This window comes from Poeciliopsis prolifica, unplaced genomic scaffold, assembly GCF_027474105.1.
Source record: "Poeciliopsis prolifica strain line A6 unplaced genomic scaffold, Auburn_PproV2 SCAFFOLD165, whole genome shotgun sequence".
Taxonomy (NCBI): Eukaryota; Metazoa; Chordata; class Actinopteri; order Cyprinodontiformes; family Poeciliidae; genus Poeciliopsis; species Poeciliopsis prolifica.
In genome coordinates, this window is record NW_026562540.1 from 165,024 (window position 1) to 187,500 (window position 22,477).

Sequence of the window (22,477 nt, forward strand, 5' to 3'; positions counted from 1 at the left end):
ACGAACCGAACAAAGTTCATTTCCATCCAACACCGAACTCTGTTCCGGTTCCAGGACAGTCCGCCATCTTTTCTTCTGCATTAATGTCTCCCTTTCAGGACGACGAGCGGCGCCCTCTGCTGGATGGCGGCCAAAGTACAGCACTGACACAAGGTCCAAAAGCGGACATTGGTTAATCGATTGGAACTCATTTTAATCTAATAATCAATTTGTCTGCGATTAATTGTGAGTATATTAATTGTTTATTGGTTTCAGACTTTAATCTTCAAACAGTAAATCATATGAAGTCTATCAACCAGAAAACAAGCAAACAATACGTCCTTGGCTGCATAATAAGGAACTTCTGTTTATTATTGTCTATGATTTTAGGTAACATGTGAGGGAAACCTGGAGAACATCAGATAACATCCTGCGCCTGACAAGAAGTTTCCAGTGTGCAAAAAAGTGACAAAATGCAGTTTTAAAGGGCCGTTGTCTGAAGTGGATGAAGTGAAGTCATGGCTTGGCTAGTTCAATCATAAACACACACTTTTCATCCGGGGAAGAATTCCTCATTGGTTTCAACTAGAGCTTGCATCCATCCATGTTTGTCTCAGAGCATTAATGCTGTCAGTTTGTGCAGAATACCAGATAAATGAACTGTTACATGCTTAGATATATTTCTGAAAAAGGTTATTGAAAGCTTTATACATACATAAGGCATAAAATATATACAGAACTAACCTAAAGGTAGTAGTATCAAACATCATGTAGATATTCACACAGAAACAAAACAAAGAATCCAAAACTGCTTATAATATGTACAAAAATACTTCTGCAAATGTCCCTAGGAATATCTGGTTAGAAAAAATAACAGGGATCTGAGGAGACGTCACACGACAGCTGAAACATGCAGAGGATTCTCAGTCCAGCTGTGGCCTCATTCTACATGTGCTGGTTCTCCAGGTGTGAATCTGAAAAGCGGATCTAGTGACGGATTTCTACAGTTCTCGCTGAGCCGCTCGGTTCTCGCTACACTTTGGACTCGCTCTCCAGGTTGGCTATCTCCCCGTTCCTCTCGGTCGCCTTGTCCTGGCTCTCCGGGCCGGCCTTGCCGTCCTGCCCCTCCTGCTCCGACTCGGCCAGCTCCTGCTGGCTCAGCTTGCTGGCCAGCGACCAGGTGAGGGGCAGCCGGGCGCGGGCGGCCATGTCGGCCAGCTCTTTGGCGCTGCAGGCCGGCGTGTTGGTCTCGTAGATCTCGTGGAAGCTGTTGTAGTCGACCTCGTAGAAGCCGTCCTCCAGCGTCAGGACGGGCATGAAGCGGTAACCCCACTTTGATCTCTCTGCTGACGTAGGAGCTCCTGGCCTGACACGTCATCCCTGCAGACACAGCCATTCAGACAACCGACAACACGTCATTTATCACGCTGACATGGTAGGAATCAACGGAAAGGTGACATTAGCATAAATCTATGGCCTAAACAAAACCTTCTCCACATTTCTGCACTAAATTGTTCTTAGACAATCAGATTTCAGTCTGATCGACATTTTCACTGTGAAAATCAGATGTGCAATTATAAAACCGTACGTCTTTGAAAAGCAGAAGTGGTGCCTCCTGCAGAAGTGTGCAGGACATTAGCATCATTAGCAAACTGGCCATCCACATCCATTTTCATCCACCCTTATCCCTTTGGGGTCAGGAGGCGATGGTGCCTCTCCAGAGGTCAAAGGGCGAGAGGCGGGGTCACCTGGACGGGTCACCAGTCCATCACAGGGAAACACAGAGGCACAAACTACACACACTCACACCAAACTTATACAGACCACTTAACCTGACAGTCAGATTCTGGACTGTGAGAGGAACCTGGAGAACCTGGAGAACCTGGAGAACATGGAGAACATGGAGAATATGGAGAACATGGAGAATATGGAGAACATGGAGAACATGGAGAACATGGAGAACATGGAGAATATGGAGAACATGGAGAACCTGGAGAATATGGAGAACCTGGAGAAACATGGAGAATCTGGAGAACATGGAGAATGGAGAACCTGGAGAACATGGAGAATATGGAGAACCTGGAGAACATGGAGAACCTGGAGAACATGGAGAACATGGAGAATATGGAGAACATGGAGAACCTGGAGAATATGGAGAACCTGGAGAACATGGAGAACATGGAGAACCTGGAGAACATGGAGAATCTGGAGAACATGGAGAACATGGAGAATATGGAGAACCTGGAGAACATGGAGAACCTGGAGAACATGGAGAATCTGGAGAACATGGAGAATATGGAGAACCTGGAGAATATGGAGAACCTGGAGAACTGGAGAATATGGAGAACCTGGAGAATATGGAGAACATAGAGAACCTGGAGAACATGGAGAATATGGAGAACCTGGAGAATATGGAGAACCTGGAGAACTGGAGAACATGGAGAATATGGAGAACCTGGAGAACATGGAGAATATGGAGAACCTGGAGAACATGGAGAATATGGAGAACCTGGAGAATATGGAGAACCTGGAGAACCTGGAGAACATGGAGAATATGGAGAACCTGGAGAACATGGAGAATATGGAGAACCTGGAGAACCTGGAGAATATGGAGAACCTGGAGAATATGGAGAACATAGAGAACCTGGAGAACATGGAGAATATGGAGAACCTGGAGAATATGGAGAACCTGGAGAACCTGGAGAACATGGAGAATATGGAGAACCTGGAGAACATGGAGAATATGGAGAACCTGGAGAATATGGAGAACCTGGAGAACCTGGAGAACATGGAGAATATGGAAAACCTGGAGAACATGGAGAACCTGGAGAACATGGAGAATATGGAGAACCTGGAGAATATGGAGAACCTGGAGAACATGGAGAACCTGGAGAATATGGAGAACATGGAGAACATAGAGAACCTGGAGAACATGGAGAATATGGAGAACCTGGAGAATATGGAGAACCTGGAGAACCTGGAACATGGAGAATATGGAGAACCTGGAGAACATGGAGAACATGGAGAATGGAGAACATGGAGAACCTGGAGAATATGGAGAACTGGAGAACCTGGAGAACATGGAGAACCTGGAGAGTTCATTAATTAAGTTGGTTTTCCTTTCAATTAGAAACTTATATTGTATTACAAAATTGTATTATTGATCATCTATTGGTAAAATTGCTGTCAGAATTATGAAGATCTCTGCGACATCAGAGAGGAAACAGCTTGAAGATCATCACTGAATATGAAAGTTGGATTTGTCTGACCACTGCAGACAATTTCTGGGCAAAAACTCTTTCATTTGGTAAAACTGGTTGACAAAGAAAATAGCAACATAAAACTCAGAATCACGCTGGCAGCACCGGCCCGGCCCAACCCGATCCGATCCGGTCCGGTCCGGTCCGGTCCGATCCGATCCGATCCGGCCCAACCCGATCCGATCCGGCCCAACCCGATCCGATCCGATCCGATCCGATCCGGTCCGGTCTGATCCGGGCCCGGAGCGTCAGAACGGCAACATGCTGCCCTCAGACTGACACGTTTCTGATGCAAGTCTTTGATTTATTCACCTTTATTGCTGAAAAAATTAATCAGATTTATTGATTATTCAGATAATCAACTAATTTAATCTGAAAACAGATTCAAAAATCAGAATATTTTCCCTAAAAAAGATTTTCAGTCATTTTGGACACTGTGAGTTAATCTGCACATAAATCTCAGTTTTAATATCCAGTTCCAGGTTTTACTCTTCCTGCTGCTTTGGAGAATAAAATTTCCAAAATGGACCAAAAATGAAATAGTTTGAGTTTCTGGAGGAGCAAACTGGACAAAAGCGACTGTTAGTCAGTTTCCAGATTATTGATCACTGCGCTCTTCAGCAAAACGATCAGGCATCAATAAAACACTGAATTATAAATAAATCTGTTCTGCTGGTTGGTAAAAGGACAATAAATCATTTCAGTTTAAATCTGAATCTGAATGTGAATTATTAGATGATGACAATTTTAGGATCAATTTAGAAACATTTAGCTCATAATTTTCTGTGCAAGTGAAACTGAAGTTATTAATTTATGACCTACAGAGGAGATCTAGAGTTACACATCTAGAGTTACACATCCAGAGTTACTGATCTCTAGAGTTAGAACTCTAGAGCTGTGACTCTAGAGTTGTAGCTCTAGATCTAAAGCTATTGATCTAGAGCAGTGCTTCTCAAATAGTGGGGCGGGCCCCTTTGGGGGGCGCGGTGCGATACCTGGGGGGCGTGTGATCCTGGGGAAGAGGCTTTTTTTGGCCGTACTAGTATAAAGTGTAATTGCGCACAGTAGGCGGCAGTGGCGCTCTCATTGTTACTTCTGTCACGTTTGCGACAGTGCAACATTTTACGACTTACAAGACAACAGGTTTGCCTTGGTTAGCAGTGTTAAGTCAACAAAAAGCTCCGACTGCGTTCTGTCTATGGCCTCCGTTATTCAACAACCCCCAACATGAAAAAGTTTTTCACAGGGATGAAAAGAAAGCGGAGAGAGACAAAGATAATGAGACAACAGAAAGTCAACCGAAAGCTAAGAAGAGGAAATACGACGAAGCGTATTTAGCGCTTGGCTTCACTGTGACTACAGTTGGAGAAGAGGAAAGACCGCTGTGTTTGCTGTGTCTAAAAATGCTCGCAGCGGACAGCATGAAGCCAAATAAATTAGCGCGTCACTTAAATACGTTACATCCCAATCACGCCGATAAGCCGCTAGAGTTTTTTCAGCGAAAAAAAGTTAATAAGGAAAAAATGTTATGCAGAGATGGATAGTCACGGTGGGGAGTGGGGGGCGCGAATAGTTTTCTTCTTGCTAGGGGGGCGTAACGGAAAATAATTGAGAAGCACTGATCTAGAGTATAGATCTAGAGTTATACATCTAGATCTAGAGCAATAGCTCTAGATCTGAAGCTATTGCTCTAGAATTATAGATCTAGAGCTATTGATCTAGAGTATTGATCTAGAGTTATACATCTAGATCTAGAGCAATAGCTCTAGATCTGAAGCTATTGCTCTAGAATTATAGATCTAGAGCTATTGATCTAGAGTTATACATCTAGAGCTCCAGATCTAGAGTCAATGCGCAGCCTCAGTTATTCCAACTCGATTCCTGCAGCAGCGTCTGTCCAACACATCAATCCTGCAGCTGCTGCTGCTGGACCAGAACCAGAACCAGAACCAGAACCAGAACCAGGAGGATGGAGCACATGGACCCGGTTGGTTCTACAGATCCTCATTGGCTCCCTGCAGCTCAGAGACTTTAAAACTGTTAGTTTATGAATCACTGAGCGGCTCAGCAACACATTAAAGATCTGCTGCTGGATCAACCTCCCAGACCATCAGGTTCTGGTTCTGGTTCTGGTTCTGCTCTGCATCAGAACCAGAACCAAACGAGGAGAAGCATTCAGCTTCTATGCACCACAAATCTGGAACAAACTTCCAGAAAACGGCTAAACAGCCGAAACCCTGAGATCCTTTAAGTCCAGACTGAAAGCAGCTGGTTGGTTTTATTGGAAATGTGATCAATTTATTGATGAGGGCTGACTTGATGTGATGTTGGCTTGTTGATTCTATGCTGCATGACTTTGTGTTTTTATGACGTGAAGCTCTTTGAGACGCCTTTCAGCTGCTTTACAGATGAAACTGGATTTGATTTACCAAAAGCAGCTTTTCTTCAGTTGACACAATAATTTAATTGAAGTGAAAAAAGTCTGTGAAAACATAAAGATTTGATATTTTTGATTGTTTCTACAGTAAAAACGTATAGAATCTCAAACTGTCCAATTTTCCGTCTTTTGTTTGTTAAAACGTCTGAATGGAGTTTATTTCAAAATTCAACTTATTTAATGAAAGAAATAAAAATCCTTATTTCCTGAACAAAGGGAAAATATTTCCAGGTCATTTAATTTTGTTAACGCAGAAAGATTAATATTTACATGTAAAACAAATATGTTAAAGGTAGAAACATTTATTTGACATGTAGAAAGTTGAACATGTTTATTATCTCTAGGGCTGAAAGATTAATCAGGTTGATCTGATTAATCAATTATTGACATAATCATCAACTAATTTAGAAATAGGTCAATAACTAACTGTAGTAATCAGACTGAAAAAGGCTCCCTGCTCTCCAGACTCATCATATGAATCCATTAGTCATACGATTATATCAAATATTATATTAAATTATTATAATTACATTAAATGATAATAATCTTCTCTAAAACTTAATAACTCTCACTCTGCTCGAGTCCAAACTGTAAAAATGACTCAATCATGCTTCAGTTAGTGACCAAAATAAACGACTGCTCATATTGTTGATGAATTCAAACAAAATGTGCATCATAAGAATTTAAGTTTTTGTGAAACTGAAACATAAATGAAATAGTTTATGTCAGGGTTATTATGGGTTATCATGCTGATCATGTTTCTATAATCAATTTTAAAGGGAACCAAATGATCCAAAACTTGCAATTTGTGCATTTTTCTTCTTCTGTTTTGCTTTTGCTGCAGACCAAGAGTTCCATGTTTTATGGTGTCTGAAAAATGAGCCGTTAGAAAAAAACGTCCTGATTGTTGACTCACAATCGACATGTATTATACCGTTGCCTAGCAACCCCGGCTGATCTCCAGCGTTTGGTCAGCTGGATTTTATGTGCTGTACAATGGCTGCTGGAAAAGACAAGAGTTTCGTTGTTGATTTGCTGCATTCTGGCTGGTTGAGCAGGAGGCTCCACTACTGCTTTTCAAAGATGTAGAGTTGTATAATTGCTCGTCTGTTTGCAGCTACTTTCACTCCAAATCGGCAGAACTCATCAGACTGAAATCTCATCATCTAAGAATGATTTAGTGTTATAATGAACATGTTTTGAATAGGCCGCTGACCAATCCTGATCTTTGCCAGGTAGCTGGTCACCTTTAGAAATCTTAAATTGGATTAAATATTGTGCAGGAGGGTTGTTAATTCCTCAGTGTGAGCTGACCTGTGGCCTCCACCATTCCCTCCAGGATCACAACGATCTCCAGCTCTTCCTTGGCCAGGTGAGCCTGGGAGATCTCCCAGAAGGGACTGTGCTGGTTTATCTCATGGCAGATGATGAGCGGTGACACCAGGAACAGCCGGTCGTCTCCGGTGTTGTAGCCCACGTTAATGTCCGTCTGGTTGAGAGGAATGAACTCCCCCTCCTTGGTCTGCTTGGACTTGATGAGCTTGGCTCTGATCGAAGCCTCTACGATGTGCGAGTTTCGGAGGTCTCCGACTCTGAACATCAGGCACAGCCGTCCGTCTCTCATGGAGATGACGGCGTTGGTGGAAAACACAAGAGTCTCCGCTCGCTTCTTGGGCTGCGAGATCTTAACAAACATGCAGCCCACCATGAAGGCGTTGACGATGGATCCCAACACCGACTGGACCAGAAGCAGTAAGATTCCCTCGGGGCATTTGTCCGTGATAACTCTGTATCCATAGCCGATGGTGGTCTCCGTCTCTATGGAGAACAGGAAGGCCGATACGAAGCCGTTGAGGTTGTTGACGCACGGAGTCCACTGACCATCAGCTATATGGTCCAGGTCGCCGCGGAGGTAAGCGATGAGCCACCACATCAAGCCAAAGAACAGCCAAGTCACCGTGTAGACCAGCACGAAGATGAACAGGTTGAACCGCCACTTCAGGTCCACCAGCGTGGTGAAAATATCTGTCAGATAGCGGTAGGTCTCACGGACGTTCCCGTGGTGGACGTTACACTTCCCGTCTTTTTGGACATAGCGCTGGATCTTCTTTGCTCTGTCTATCTCTGCCAGATGCTTGGGCAGGTCCTCCCGGGCCTGCTTGGGCAGTTTGGGCTTCCTGACGGCGGCCGGACTCTCCACATCCTGCTCCATGGGGCCTCAGGGGGATTCAAGCCTACGACACAAACATGGAAACTTTAGAGTCAGACGGCAGCTGCAGGTCCGATTGTCCTTTATTTGTTACCACTAGTTGTTATGAAATATTATATATCAAATATCACTGAATAAATTTTACTTCCTGATTTAACGCCTTGAAATTGGGTCTCTGTCTCTTTAAGAAGCTCCTGCTGTTTCTGAAGCTCCGTCTCCAGAAAGTCGCCCAACATGGCTCCTCTATTAAACCTTTAACGTTTTTAACAGCGTCGCTCTGAACAGCAGCTCCTATAATGAGCTCAGCTATTTGCTATTAGCTAGTCTGGAGGATGAGTGGGGGAGGAGCTAAGCGTCAAAGGCGGGGCTAGGTTCACCCAGGTGTTTTAACACCTGAATGGTTGCCATGGAGACTAATGGTCTTCTCAAACATGAAAGAATAAAAGCAACACTCCATTATGAAATGATATGAAGATTGAAAAAGTCAATTTTATGTAATACTGCCGCCTTAAATATCATATTACAATGAAAGCAATAAATTAATGTGTCTAACATGTTATTCTTGCTTTTTTTTTTTTTTTTTACAATTTACCATTTTATGTGGCACCAGTTCACAAAAAAACCTTCAGTTTTGTATAATCCAGTTATATTCATCTGAGTCCTCCTTCAATTGGGTCGACCCGGTTCTACTGGAACCAGAACTTCTGCTCCACCTGCAGCTGCTGTGGTTCTGACCCAAACCAGCCTGTTCCCCTCCTGGCCTGTGGGGGCGCTGCACCAACAACCACTGCAGGAAACGACACTAAAACCTCTGAAGACACTGAGAGCAACTTCCTGTTTCACCAGATGAAACAAGATGGAGGCGTCAGAGTTTAGTGATTTCTCTTTAGTCTTTGGCTGAAGACCAGGAGCCATTTCTGCTGCTAGCGCTAGGCTAACATGTTAGCTTTGGTTGGATTTACCCAGAATGCCCTGCGCTGTAGTAAACTTCCTGGTTTTGGAGCGCTCTCTGGTCCGCTTGGCGCTCACATTCAAACCGAACCAGACCCAGGCTGGGAGGACCAGAGGTCAGAGGTCAGAGGTCGGTTAGCGTTCACACTTAGGCAAATGGACCAGAGTCAGGATAAAGTGGACCAAACAGGTCTAATGTGAATGCAGCCTCAGGATTCGGTTTGAATCCTTCCCTCTGCCGTCTAGCAGGAGAAATCTGTGTGATATTTTACATACTTAAAAATTAAACATTATGCATTTGAAAACAGCAGCAGATATAAATTCTGTAATTTCATTAAGTTAAATCAATAGGACATTGGATGGATGATGGATGGATGAACAAACACTGAACAAACTGCTGGACATCATGGACGATAGCAGCCACCCTCTACACGCCGTCATCAGCAGCCAGAGGAGCCTGTTCAGTGACAGACTGCTGCTTCCCAAGTGCCGGACCAATAGATTCAAGAACTCCTTTGTCCCCCACGCCTTCAGACTGTACAACTCCTCACTGGGAGGTCGGAGGTGACACAGGACAGAGGGAAGAAGGAGCAGTTTTTCTACAAATGTGAACTCCATACTTATCAGGCCAAACCATACAGTGCAATACCATATCACTGGTCAATCTATCCACCAAATTGCTATATTTTCCTTTTGTGTTGTATTTATATTCTCATTACATTTACTGTGTACCTTGTATTTAATTTGTATTTTTTTGTATTCTTTTGCGTATGCTCACTGTGTGCCACTTTTTTGACTGAGCTGCTGGTAACTTCAATTTCCTGAGGGAGTCTTCCCAAGGGATCAATAAAGTACAAGTCTAAGTCTATATCTGAGCAGGAACTAAAAGTTAGAAAGGATCTCAACTGTTACAGTAATTGTTGCTTTTCTTTTAAGTCCAATAACTCAGATCATGTAATGAATTCCTGTTACGTTTATATGAAATAGATCAGATGGAAACACAATGCAGCCTGTTTCCAGAACGACCCAGAGGACGTCAGTTTGACACGTTTCCTGTGTGAAGACAAATCCAGACGCTGCGTCTCTCCTTGGTTTAAAGTCCAGAGTGAAGATTCAGCGAAACATGTGGCGTCCCGCAGCCACAGAGGCTGCAGCAGAGCCTGCAGCAGAGCCTGCAGCAGAGGCTGCAGCAGAGCCTGCAGCACAGGCTGCAGCAGAGCCTGCAGCAGAGGCTGCAGCAGAAGCTGCAGCCTGCAAACGAGGATTTGGGATCCAAAGTTGATCTGAAGCTGCAGAAACTAAGTAAATGTTTTGTGAAACCAACAACATGGTGACAGATAATCTGAACAGATAATGCACTGATAGGATCATTTGAACAAATATGTAAAATATTCAGTCCTTATATTGCAATAAGTATTGCAACTTCAACAGCTGCTCGTTTATTTTGCTCGTTTCTATAAGGATTGGGTTAATGGGAAACTAGAGTCTGAGGTCATCAATTAACAGAAAATAATTTAAAAAGTACATAGAAAAACAACTAAAAAGATGATTTTAAGAAAAATATCAAAAGCAATTTATAATTTAAAGGTTTAGTTTGAATTGTGTTGACAGATTTTCAACAGAATCCCTCCTGCAGGAAAGTCTCAGTAAATAATGTTTTTCAGTAATTCAATAAAGTGAAACTCATTGCATAATTAATAACATATATTGTTTTTTAGATCTCTTAATTAATAACACTAACCGACTGAAAGCTAATGTAACATGACATTTAAGATTTAAAAATTATATCAAAACAACTAAAACATTTTTATTACATCGTGAGCTTCATGAAAACTGTTCAACATCAATCTGACAAACAAAACACTTTGAATTTATTGGCATGTACTTGTACATCTAGTATTGAGTGTTTTTCTGCAGCACAGAAAACATACTAGTTTCTTGTGAAACAAAATATCTTTCAAACTGTAAAACCCAGCATTAATTTAAAATACATACTGAGTGGGCGTTGGAGAGAAGACTGCGCTGGATGTTTGCTGAACTCTGAACTTTGCTTTAGACAGGATCGATTGTGAAAAACATTTATTTTCAACGGTTAAAACTTGTTACTGCGGCTCGTTTCTCCTGGTAGCAGAAAAATCCATCATCCATCCATCATCCATCATCCATCCATCCATCCATCCATCCATCATCCATCATCCATCATCCATCCATCATCCATCCATCATCCATCATCCATCCATCATCCATCATCCATCCATCATCCATCCATCATCCATCATCCATCCATCCATCCATCATCCATCATCCATCCATCATCCATCATCCATCATCCATCCATCATCCATCCATCATCCATCATCCATCATCCATCCATCATCCATCCATCATCCATCATCCATCCCATCCATCCATCATCCATCCATCATCCATCATCCATCCATCCATCCATCATCCATCATCCATCATCCATCCATCATCCATCATCCATCCATCCATCATCCATCATCCATCCATCATCCATCATCCATCCATCATCCATCATCCATCATCCATCCATCATCCATCATCCATCCATCATCCATCATCCATCATCCATCCATCATCCATCATCCATCCATCATCCATCATCCATCCATCATCCATCCATCATCCATCCATCATCCATCATCCATCCATCATCCATCATCCATCCATCATCCATCATCCATCATCCATCATCCATCCATCATCCATCATTCATCATCCATCATCCATCCATCATCCATCATCCATCCATCATCCATCATCCATCCATCATCCATCCATCATCCATCCATCATCCATCATCCATCCATCATCCATCATCCATCATCCATCCATCATCCATCCATCATCCATCATCCATCCATCATCCATCCATCATCCATCCATCATCCATCATCCATCATCCATCATCCATCATCCATCATCCATCATCCATCCATCATCCATCATCCATCCATCATCCATCATCCATCATCCATCCATCATCCATCATCCATCATCCATCCATCCATCATCCATCCATCATCCATCCATCATCCATCATCCATCCATCATCCATCCATCATCCATCCATCATCCATCCATCCATCATCCATCATCCATCATCCATCATCCATCCATCCATCATCCATCATCCATCATCCATCATCCATCCATCATCCATCCATCATCCATCATCCATCCATCCATCCATCCATCCATCATCCATCATCCATCCATCATCCATCATCCATCATCCATCCATCCATCCATCATCCATCCATCCATCATCCATCCATCATCCATCATCCATCATCCATCATCCATCATCCATCCATCATCCATCCATCATCCATCCATCATCCATCATCCATCCATCATCCATCCATCATCCATCCATCATCCATCCATCCATCATCCATCATCCATCATCCATCATCCATCATCCATCCATCCATCATCCATCATCCATCATCCATCATCCATCCATCCATCATCCATCATCCATCATCCATCATCCATCCATCATCCATCCATCATCCATCATCCATCCATCCATCCATCCATCCATCATCCATCATCCATCCATCATCCATCATCCATCATCCATCCATCATCCATCATCCATCCATCATCCATCCATCATCCATCATCCATCCATCATCCATCATCCATCCATCATCCATCCATCATCCATCATCCATCATCCATCCATCATCCATCATCCATCCATCATCCATCATCCATCATCCATCCATCATCCATCCATCATCCATCATCCATCCATCATCCATCCATCATCCATCCATCATCCATCATCCATCCATCCATCATCCATCCATCATCCATCCATCATCCATCATCCATCCATCATCCATCCATCATCCATCCATCATCCATCCATCCATCATCCATCCATCATCCATCATCCATCCATCCATCCATCCATCATCCATCATCCATCCATCATCCATCCATCATCCATCATCCATCATCCATCCATCCATCCATCATCCATCCATCCATCATCCATCCATCATCCATCATCCATCATGCATCATCCATCCATCCATCCATCATCCATCATCCATCCATCATCCATCCATCATCCATCATCCATCATCCATCCATCATCCATCATCCATCCATCATCCATCATCCATCCATCATCCATCATCCATCCATCATCCATCCATCATCCATCCATCATCCATCATCCATCCATCATCCATCATCCATCATCCATCCATCATCCATCATCCATCATCCATCATCCATCATCCATCCATCATCCATCATCCATCCATCCATCCATCCATCATCCATCCATCATCAATCCATCCATCCATCCATCATCCATCCATCATCCATCCATCCATCATCCATCCATCATCCATCCATCATCCATCCATCATCCATCCATCATCCATCCATCCATCATCCATCATCCATCCATCCATCATCCATCCATCATCCATCATCCATCCATCATCCATCCATCATCCATCCATCATCCATCCATCCATCATCCATCCATCATCCATCATCCATCATCCATCATCCATCATCCATCATCCATCCATCATCCATCCATCATCCATCATCCATCATCCATCCATCCATCCATCATCCATCCATCCATCATCCATCCATCATCCATCATCCATCATCCATCATGCATCATCCATCCATCCATCCATCATCCATCATCCATCCATCATCCATCATCCATCATCCATCCATCATCCATCATCCATCCATCATCCATCATCCATCCATCATCCATCATCCATCCATCATCCATCCATCATCCATCCATCATCCATCATCCATCCATCATCCATCATCCATCATCCATCCATCATCCATCATCCATCCATCATCCATCATCCATCATCCATCATCCATCATCCATCCATCATCCATCATCTATCCATCCATCATCCATCCATCATCCATCCATCCATCCATCCATCATCCATCCATCATCCATCCATCATCATCCATCCATCATCCATCCATCATCCATCATCCATCCATCATCCATCCATCATCCATCCATCATCCATCCATCATCCATCCATCCATCATCCATCATCCATCATCCATCCATCCATCATCCATCCATCATCCATCATCCATCCATCCATCCATCATCCATCCATCATCCATCCATCATCCATCATCCATCATCCATCCATCATCCATCCATCATCCATCCATCCATCATCCATCCATCCATCATCCATCCATCCATCATCCATCATCCATCATCCATCCATCATCCATCCATCCATCATCCATCCATCCATCATCCATCATCCATCATCCATCATCATCCATCATCCATCCATCATCCATCCATCATCCATCCATCCATCATCCATCCATCATCCATCATCCATCCATCCATCCATCCATCATCCATCATCCATCCATCCATCCATCATCCATCCATCATCCATCCATCATCCATCATCCACCATCCATCCATCCATCATCCATCCATCATCCATCCATCATCCATCCATCCATCCCTCCATCATCCATCCATCCATCATCCATCATCCATCCATCATCCATCCATCATCCATCCATCCATCATCCATCCATCATCCATCCATTCATCATCCATCCATCCATCCATCATCCATCCATCATCCATCCATCATCCATCATCCATCCATCATCCATCATCCATCCATCATCCATCCATCCATCCATCATCCATCCATCATCCATCCATCCATCCCTCCATCATCCATCCATCCATCATCCATCATCCATCCATCATCCATCCATCATCCATCCATCCATCATCCATCCATCATCCATCCATCATCCATCCATCATCCATCCATCATCCATCCATCCATCCATCATCCATCCATCATCCATCCATCATCCATCCATCATCCATCCATCATCCATTCATCCATCCATCATCCATCCATCATCCATCCATCATCCATCATCCATCCATCATCCATCCATCATCCATCCATCATCCATCCATCCATCATCCATCCATCCATCCATCCATCATCCATCCATCATCCATCATCCATCCATCCATCATCCATCCATCATCCATCCATCATCCATCATCCATCATCCATCCATCATCCATCCATCATCCATCCATCCATCATCCATCCATCCATCATCCATCATCCATCATCCATCCATCATCCATCCATCCATCATCCATCCATCCATCCATCCATCCATCATCCATCATCCATCCATCATCCATCCATCATCCATCCATCCATCATCCATCCATCATCCATCCATCATCCATCATCCATCCATCCATCATCCATCCATCATCCATCCATCATCCATCATCCATCATCCATCCATCCATCCATCATCCATCATCCATCCATCCATCCATCATCCATCCATCATCCATCCATCATCCATCATCCATCATCCATCCATCATCCATCCATCATCATCCATCCATCCATCCATCCATCATCCATCCATCATCCATCCATCATCCATCATCCATCCATCCATCCCTCCATCCATCCATCCATCATCCATCATCCATCCATCATCCATCCATCATCCATCCATCCATCATCCATCCATCATCCATCCATTCATCATCCATCCATCCATCCATCATCCATCCATCATCCATCCATCATCCATCATCCATCCATCATCCATCATCCATCCATCCATCATCCATCCATCATCATCCATCCATCCATCCATCATCCATCCATCATCCATCCATCCCTCCATCATCCATCCATCCATCATCCATCATCCATCCATCATCCATCCATCATCCATCCATCCATCATCCATCCATCATCCATCCATCATCCATCCATCATCCATCCATCATCCATCCATCATCCATCCATCCATCCATCATCCATCCATCATCCATCCATCATCCATCCATCATCCATTCATCCATCCATCATCCATCCATCATCCATCCATCATCCATCCATCATCCATTCATCCATCCATCATCCATCCTCATCCATCCATCATCCATCATCCATCCATCCATCCATCATCCATCCATCCATCATCCATCCATCCATCATCCATCCATCATCCCTCCATCCATCCATCATCCATCCATCATCCATCCATCCATCCATCATCCATCCATCATCCATCATCCATCCATCATCCATCCATCATCCATCCATCATCCATCCATCCATCATCCATCCATCCATCATCCATCCATCATCCATCATCCATCCATCCATCCATCATCCATCCATCATCCATCCATCATCCATCCATCCATCATCCATCCATCATCCATCCATCCATCATCCATCCATCATCCATCATCCATCCATCCATCCCTCCATCATCCATCCATCATCCATCATCCATCCATCATCCATCCATCCATCCATCATCCATCATCCATCATCCATCCATCATCCATCCATCATCCATCCATCCATCATCCATCCATCATCCATCATCCATCATCCATCCATCATCCATCATCCATCCATCCATCATCCATCATCCATCCATCCATCCATCATCCATCATCCATCCATCATCCATCCATCATCCATCCATCATCCATCCATCCATCATCCATCCATCATCCATCATCCATCCATCCATCCATCATCCATCATCCATCCATCATCCATCCATCATCCATCCATCATCCATCCATCCATCCATCATCCATCCATCATCCATCCATCATCCATCCATCCATCCATCCATCATCCATCCATCATCCATCATCCATCCATCCATCCATCATCCATCCATCATCCATCCATCATCCATCCATCATCCATCCATCCATCATCCATCCATCATCCATCATCCATCCATCCATCCCTCCATCATCCATCCATCCATCATCCATCATCCATCCATCCATCATCCATCCATCATCCATCCATCCATCCATCATCCATCATCCATCCATCCATCCATCATCTATCCATCTATCCATCCATCCATCATCCATCCATCCATCCATCCATCATCCATCCATCATCCATCCATCATCCATCCATCCATCATCCATCATCCATCCATCCATCCATCCATCATCCATCCATCCATCATCCATCCATCATCCATCATCCATCCATCATCCATCCATCATCCATTCATCATCCATCCATCCATCATCCATCATCCATCCATCATCCATCCATCATCCATCCATCCATCCATCATCCATCCATCCATCATCCATCCATCATCCATCCATCATCCATCATCCATCATCCATCCAGTTTCGACTCCTCTGGGAATGTGTGCCTGCAATTTATGTGTGTGTGTGTGTGTGTGTGTGTGTGTGTGTGTGTGTGTGTGTGTGTGTGTGTGTGTATGTGTGTGTGTGTGTGTGTGTGTGTGTGTGTGTGTGTGTGTGTGTGTGTGTGTGTGTGTGTATGTTGTGTGTGTGTGTGTGTGTGTGTGTGTGTGTGTGTGTGTATGTGTGTGTGTGTGTGTGTGTGTGTTTTTCAGGTGGACACTGCCATGCTCCTTGTTGATTTGGGGCGTGTTGTTTTTCTTTACTTTTGTTGATGTTTACATGAAGTTATGAAAATCACCCAAAAAAAAATGGGGAAGACTAGAAATGGTTTCCAAGACTTTTGCTGCTTCCAGCCTGAATTAACGACATTTTCATCTTTTATTCCGGTTATTTCAACCAGAAAATAAAGGCTGTGTCTGGGTTGCTGCTGGCTGAACCCGTAACACTTTAAATCTCCTCATCAGGTCTGTCAGAACCACAGAGGTTCTGCTCTTGGTTCTGCTCTTGGTTCTGCTCTTGGTTCTGCTCTTGGTGCTGCTGAGTTTGTCCTGCAGCAGGATGTGGGCTGAGAGCTTCAGTGGTTTGATTCAGGTCGGTCTGCTGAGGCAGAACCAGATGTGGTCCGAATCAGGAGGAAGCCGGAGCTATTTATGGTTCTGAACAGCTGAGCTCCACCAACGTTAGAATCGTTCTCAGCTCTTCGGTTTCTGCAGAGCGTTTGCTGAAGCCTTGTTTAGCAGCTCAGAGAATCGCAGTGAAGCTGCTGGGAGTCAAGTGAAGCTCAGATCAGACGGTGGAGCAGCGGATTCAAAGAGCCGCCAGAGAATCAGCTGGGAAAGTCAGGAGGATAAAAAATAGTCTGATCAAGACGGAGGGGCATGTCGCTCCGATCCCAGAGGAAAACACCCTGAAGCCATCGCGCATAATTTACCCTCAGACAAACCGTGGCTGCAGTTTTCAAGAAGCTAAACGGCTGCTGCAATTAGCAGAAAGCAAACGTCACAGTCAGTCAGAGGAACCAACGTTTCCTCAGGCAGAAGTAAAAAGAACAAAGAAATGACCAAGATAAAGCATCTGCTTAAAAGATCAGATCCTCTGATTCATTTTCAATCATGACATCATCACAGAACAAAGTCAATTATTTCCAAATTCTGGTGTTTTACACACAAAATTGAAAATAACAACAACACAAATGTTTTACTTTGCCCTTCATTTCAGTTTTATTAATTGAGGTTATTTAGTGTTATTAGAATTGTTTTCATTATTTTCATCCTTCATGGTGTTTCTAGCTGGTTTCAGTCTTTAGTTCCTTCGGTTCTGTTTCCTTGTATCTGGACTTTTCTTCAGTGATTCCAGTTTATTTGATTGAATTTTTGTTTCAGCCTCTAATCAGTCAGTTTGGGTTCAGCCTCACTTTTCTTTAGTGGTTCCAGGTAAGTCAACTCCTAGTGTTTTCTTAGTTTGTCACTTTAGGTTTAGTCTTCCTTTAGTAATTCTAGTTTGGTTATTTCTTTGTTGAGATCATCTAGTTTCTCTAGCTCTATGTTCCTTAGTTCTTGTTGTTGTTCAATCAGCCTCATTTCTGTTTCCCTCATGTCTTTCTCTCTTAGTTCATCAGACTTTCTTTCCTCCATCAGATCCTCATTTTCCTCTGGGTTTCCTTGTTTTCTCCATGTGTCTCCTGGTTTGATTTTCTGGTTTGTTTGTTTTTTTTTCAACCTTGGATTTTGTATTTTTGTAAGTTCCCATCATTATTTCTACCATTCATCGTTAAATCATCTGAAGACTCAGTAGCTGCTGCTGCTTCTCTGCATTTGGGTTCACCTTCAACAACCAAAACATGACAAAGAGACGATTTATTAATAATTACTGGGACATCCATCAATATACATATTGATTATTCTAAATATATCATTTGACAAAATGTCAACCCTAACAGGACCCTATAAGAATAGTAATAATAATAAGCAGCACCAACACTGTTTATAGTGGGGATGCTGTGCTGCTGATCTCGACTCGGGACGTTGTGGGTCGGTGGGCAGAATACTTGAAAGTCCTCCTCAATACCTCCAACATGCCTTCCATTGAGGAAACTGAGACTAGAGAGCCTGACTCTGGATCGGGCTCTCTAGTCTCTGGGGACTCTGGATCGAGCTCTCTAGTCTCTGGGGACTCTGGATCGAGCTCTCTAGTCTCTGGGGACTCTGGATCGGGCTCGCTAGTCTCTGGGGACTCTGGATCGGGCTCTCTAGTCTCTGGGGACTCTGGATCGAGCTCTCTAGTCTCTGGGGACTCTGGATCGGGCTCTCTAGTCTCTGGGGACTCTGGATCGGGCTCTCTAGTCTCTGGGGACTCTGGATCGGGCTCTCTAGTCTCTGGGGACTCTGGATCGGGCTCGCTAGTCTCTGGGGACTCTGGATCGGGCTCTCTAGTCTCTGGGGACTCTGGATCGGGCTCTCTCTCTGGGAACTCTGGATCGGCTCTCTAGTCTCTGGGGACTCTGGATCGGGCTTTCCAATCTCTGGGGACTCTGGATCAGGCTCTCTAGTGTGTGGGGACGCTGGATCGGGCTCTCTAGTCTCTGGGAACTCTGGATCGGGCTCTCTAGTCTCTGGGAACTCTGGATCGGGCTCTCTAGTCTCTGGGAACTCTGGATCGGGCTCTCTAGTCTCTGGGAACTCTGGATCGGGCTCTCTAGTCTCTGGGAACTCTGGATCGGGCTCTCTAGTCTCTGGGAACTCTGGATCGGGCTCTCTAGTCTCTGGGGACTCTGGATCGGGCTCTCTAGTCTCTGGGAACTCTGGATCGGGCTCTCTAGTCTCTGGGGACTCTGGATCGGGCTCTCTAGTCTCTGGGAACTCTGGATCGGGCTCTCTAGTCTCTGGGAACTCTGGATCGGGCTCTCTAGTCTCTGGGGACTCTGGATCGGGCTCTCTAGTCTCTGGGAACTCTGGATCGGGCTCTCTAGTCTCTGGGGACTCTGGATCGGGCTCTCTAGTCTCTGGGAACTCTGGATCGGGCTCTCTAGTCTCTGGGGACTCTGGATCGGGCTCTCTAGTCTCTGGGAACTCTGGATCGGGCTCTCTAGTCTCTGGGGACTCTGGATCGGGCTCTCTAGTCTCTGGGAACTCTGGATCGGGCTCTCTAGTCTCTGGGGACTCTGGATCGGGCTCTCTAGTCTCTGGGGACTCTGGATCGGGCTCTCTAGTCTCTGGGGACTCTGGATCGGGCTCTCTAGTCTCTGGGGACTCTGGATCGGGCTCTCTAGTCTCTGGGGACTCTGGATCGGGCTCTCTAGTCTCTGGGAACTCTGGATCGGGCTCTCTAGTCTCTGGGGACTCTGGATCGGGCTCTCTAGTCTCTGGGAACTCTGGATCGGGCTCTCTAGTCTCTGGGAACTCTGGATCGGGCTCTCTAGTCTCTGGGAACTCTGGATCGGGCTCTCTAGTCTCTGGGGACTCTGGATCGGGCTTTCTAGTCTCTGGGGACTCTGGATTGGGCTCGCTAGTCTCTGGGGACTCTGGATTGGGCTCCCCAATCTTTGGGGATGAGGTCACCAAGGTGGTTAAAAAGCTCCTGGAGTTCCTTAAGGCTCTGGATGTTGTAGGGTTGTGTTGGTTGACGTGACTCTGCAATATCGCATTGGACATCGGGGGCAGTTCCCCTGAACTGGCAGACTGGTGTGGTGGTACCCCTGTTTAAAAAGGGGGTTTGGAGGGTGTGCTCCAATTATAGTGGGGTCACACTCTTAAGTCTCTTTAGCGAGGTCTATTTGGGGGTCCTGGAGAGGAGGGTCCTTTAGATAGTCGAACCTCGGATTCAGGAAGAGCAGTGTGATTTTCGTCCTGGTTGTGGAACACTGGACCAGCTCTGCACCCTCAGCAGGGTCCAGGAGGGTTCTGGGAGTTCGCCCAACTGGTCCACATGTGTTTTGTGGACTTGGAGAAGGCGTTCGACCGTGTCTCTCGGGGATCCCTGTGGGGAGTTCTCCGGGAGTATGGGGTACCGGGCCCTTTGATACGGGCTGTCAGGTCCCTGTCTGACCGGTGTCAGAGTCTGGTCCGCATTGCCGGCAATAAGTTGGGTTCGTTTCCGGTGAGAGTTGGTCTCCTCCAGGGCTGCCCTTTGTCACCGATTCTGTTCATTACTTTTATAGACAGAATTTCTGGGCGCAGCCAGGGTGTTGAGGGGATCCGTTTTGGTAACCAGAGGATCAAAGGCCACCGTGACCTTTGATCCTCTGCTTTTTGTGCATGATGTGGTCCTGTTGGCTTCATCAGGTCGTGACCTGCAGCTCTCGCTGGAGCGGTTTGCAGCCGAGGGTGAAGCGGCCGAGATGAGGATCAGTGCCTCCAAATCCGAGGCCGTGGTCTTGAGCCGGAAAAGGGTAGAGTGCTTCTCCTGCCCCAAGTGGAGCAGTTCAAGTATCTCTGGATCTTGTTCACGAATGAGGGAAGAAGGGAGCGGGAGATCGACAGGCGGATTGGCGCAGCGTCCGCCGTGAAGCGGCGCTGTACCGGTCCGTCGGGGTGAAGAGAGAGCTGAGTCAAAAAGAGAAGCTCTCGATTTACCGGTCGATCTACGTCCCTACCCTCATCTCTGGTCATGAGCTTTGGGTCATGGCTGAAAGAACGAGATCGCGGATACAAGCGGCCGAAATGGGTTTTTTCCGTAGGGTGGCTGGGCTCCCTGAGAGAGAAGCGCAGTCATCCCACCGGGAGGAATGGAAGTCCAGGACATGCTGGAGAGACAATGATCTTCTGCTGGCCTGGGAACGCCTTGGGATTCCCCTGGAGAAGCTTAAACAAGAGGCTGGGAAACGACCCGACCTGAATAAGATGGATGAATGGATGGATGGATATAATAATAATAATAATAATAATTTATTCTGTAACCAGGTTGCTGCTTTGCAGACTTTCTGCCGGTTCCGTCTAGAAATTGAGATCTAGATCTCAACGTGGTTTACCTGGTTAAATAAAGGAAAAAATCAAATAATAATAATAATAAGAATAAGAATAATAATCAATGTTATTTATAATGCCTGCATAGCTTAAATATACACTTTATTTATGATTTAATAATAAATCAATAACATGATGACAAAATAACACATTCAGGAAGTGAATCATAAAAATATTTATGTAAATATAATATAGTATTTTCAGCAGGTAGAAAATAAAAAACATTTTAAAAACAAAACAAAGTTTTTTTCATCTGACGCTTTTTCATTCAGTGAAGTTATTCACCGAACCCGCAGTAAGTTATAATAACTCAGAAAAATATGACTCAAGTAAAAGTAAAAAGTACAGCATAGTAAAAGTACTCCTAAAAGTGAATGTTTTGCAAAAATGGAA

The 22,477-nt window shown here is 44.7% G+C and overlaps 1 protein-coding gene across 1 annotated transcript in view; it reads right to left on the reverse strand.

The window, feature by feature from the left end:
- Positions 1-512: 512 nt before the first annotated feature.
- kcnj6 (potassium inwardly rectifying channel subfamily J member 6) overlaps positions 513-22,477 on the reverse strand; it is a 24,804-nt gene continuing 2,839 nt past the window's right edge. Inside the window, 3 exon segments of the mRNA XM_055025898.1 lie at positions 513-1,314; positions 1,316-1,359; positions 6,991-7,910. Coding sequence (XP_054881873.1) covers positions 1,012-1,314; positions 1,316-1,359; positions 6,991-7,888 — 1,245 coding nt within the window. The 5' untranslated portion in view covers positions 7,889-7,910 and the 3' untranslated portion in view covers positions 513-1,011.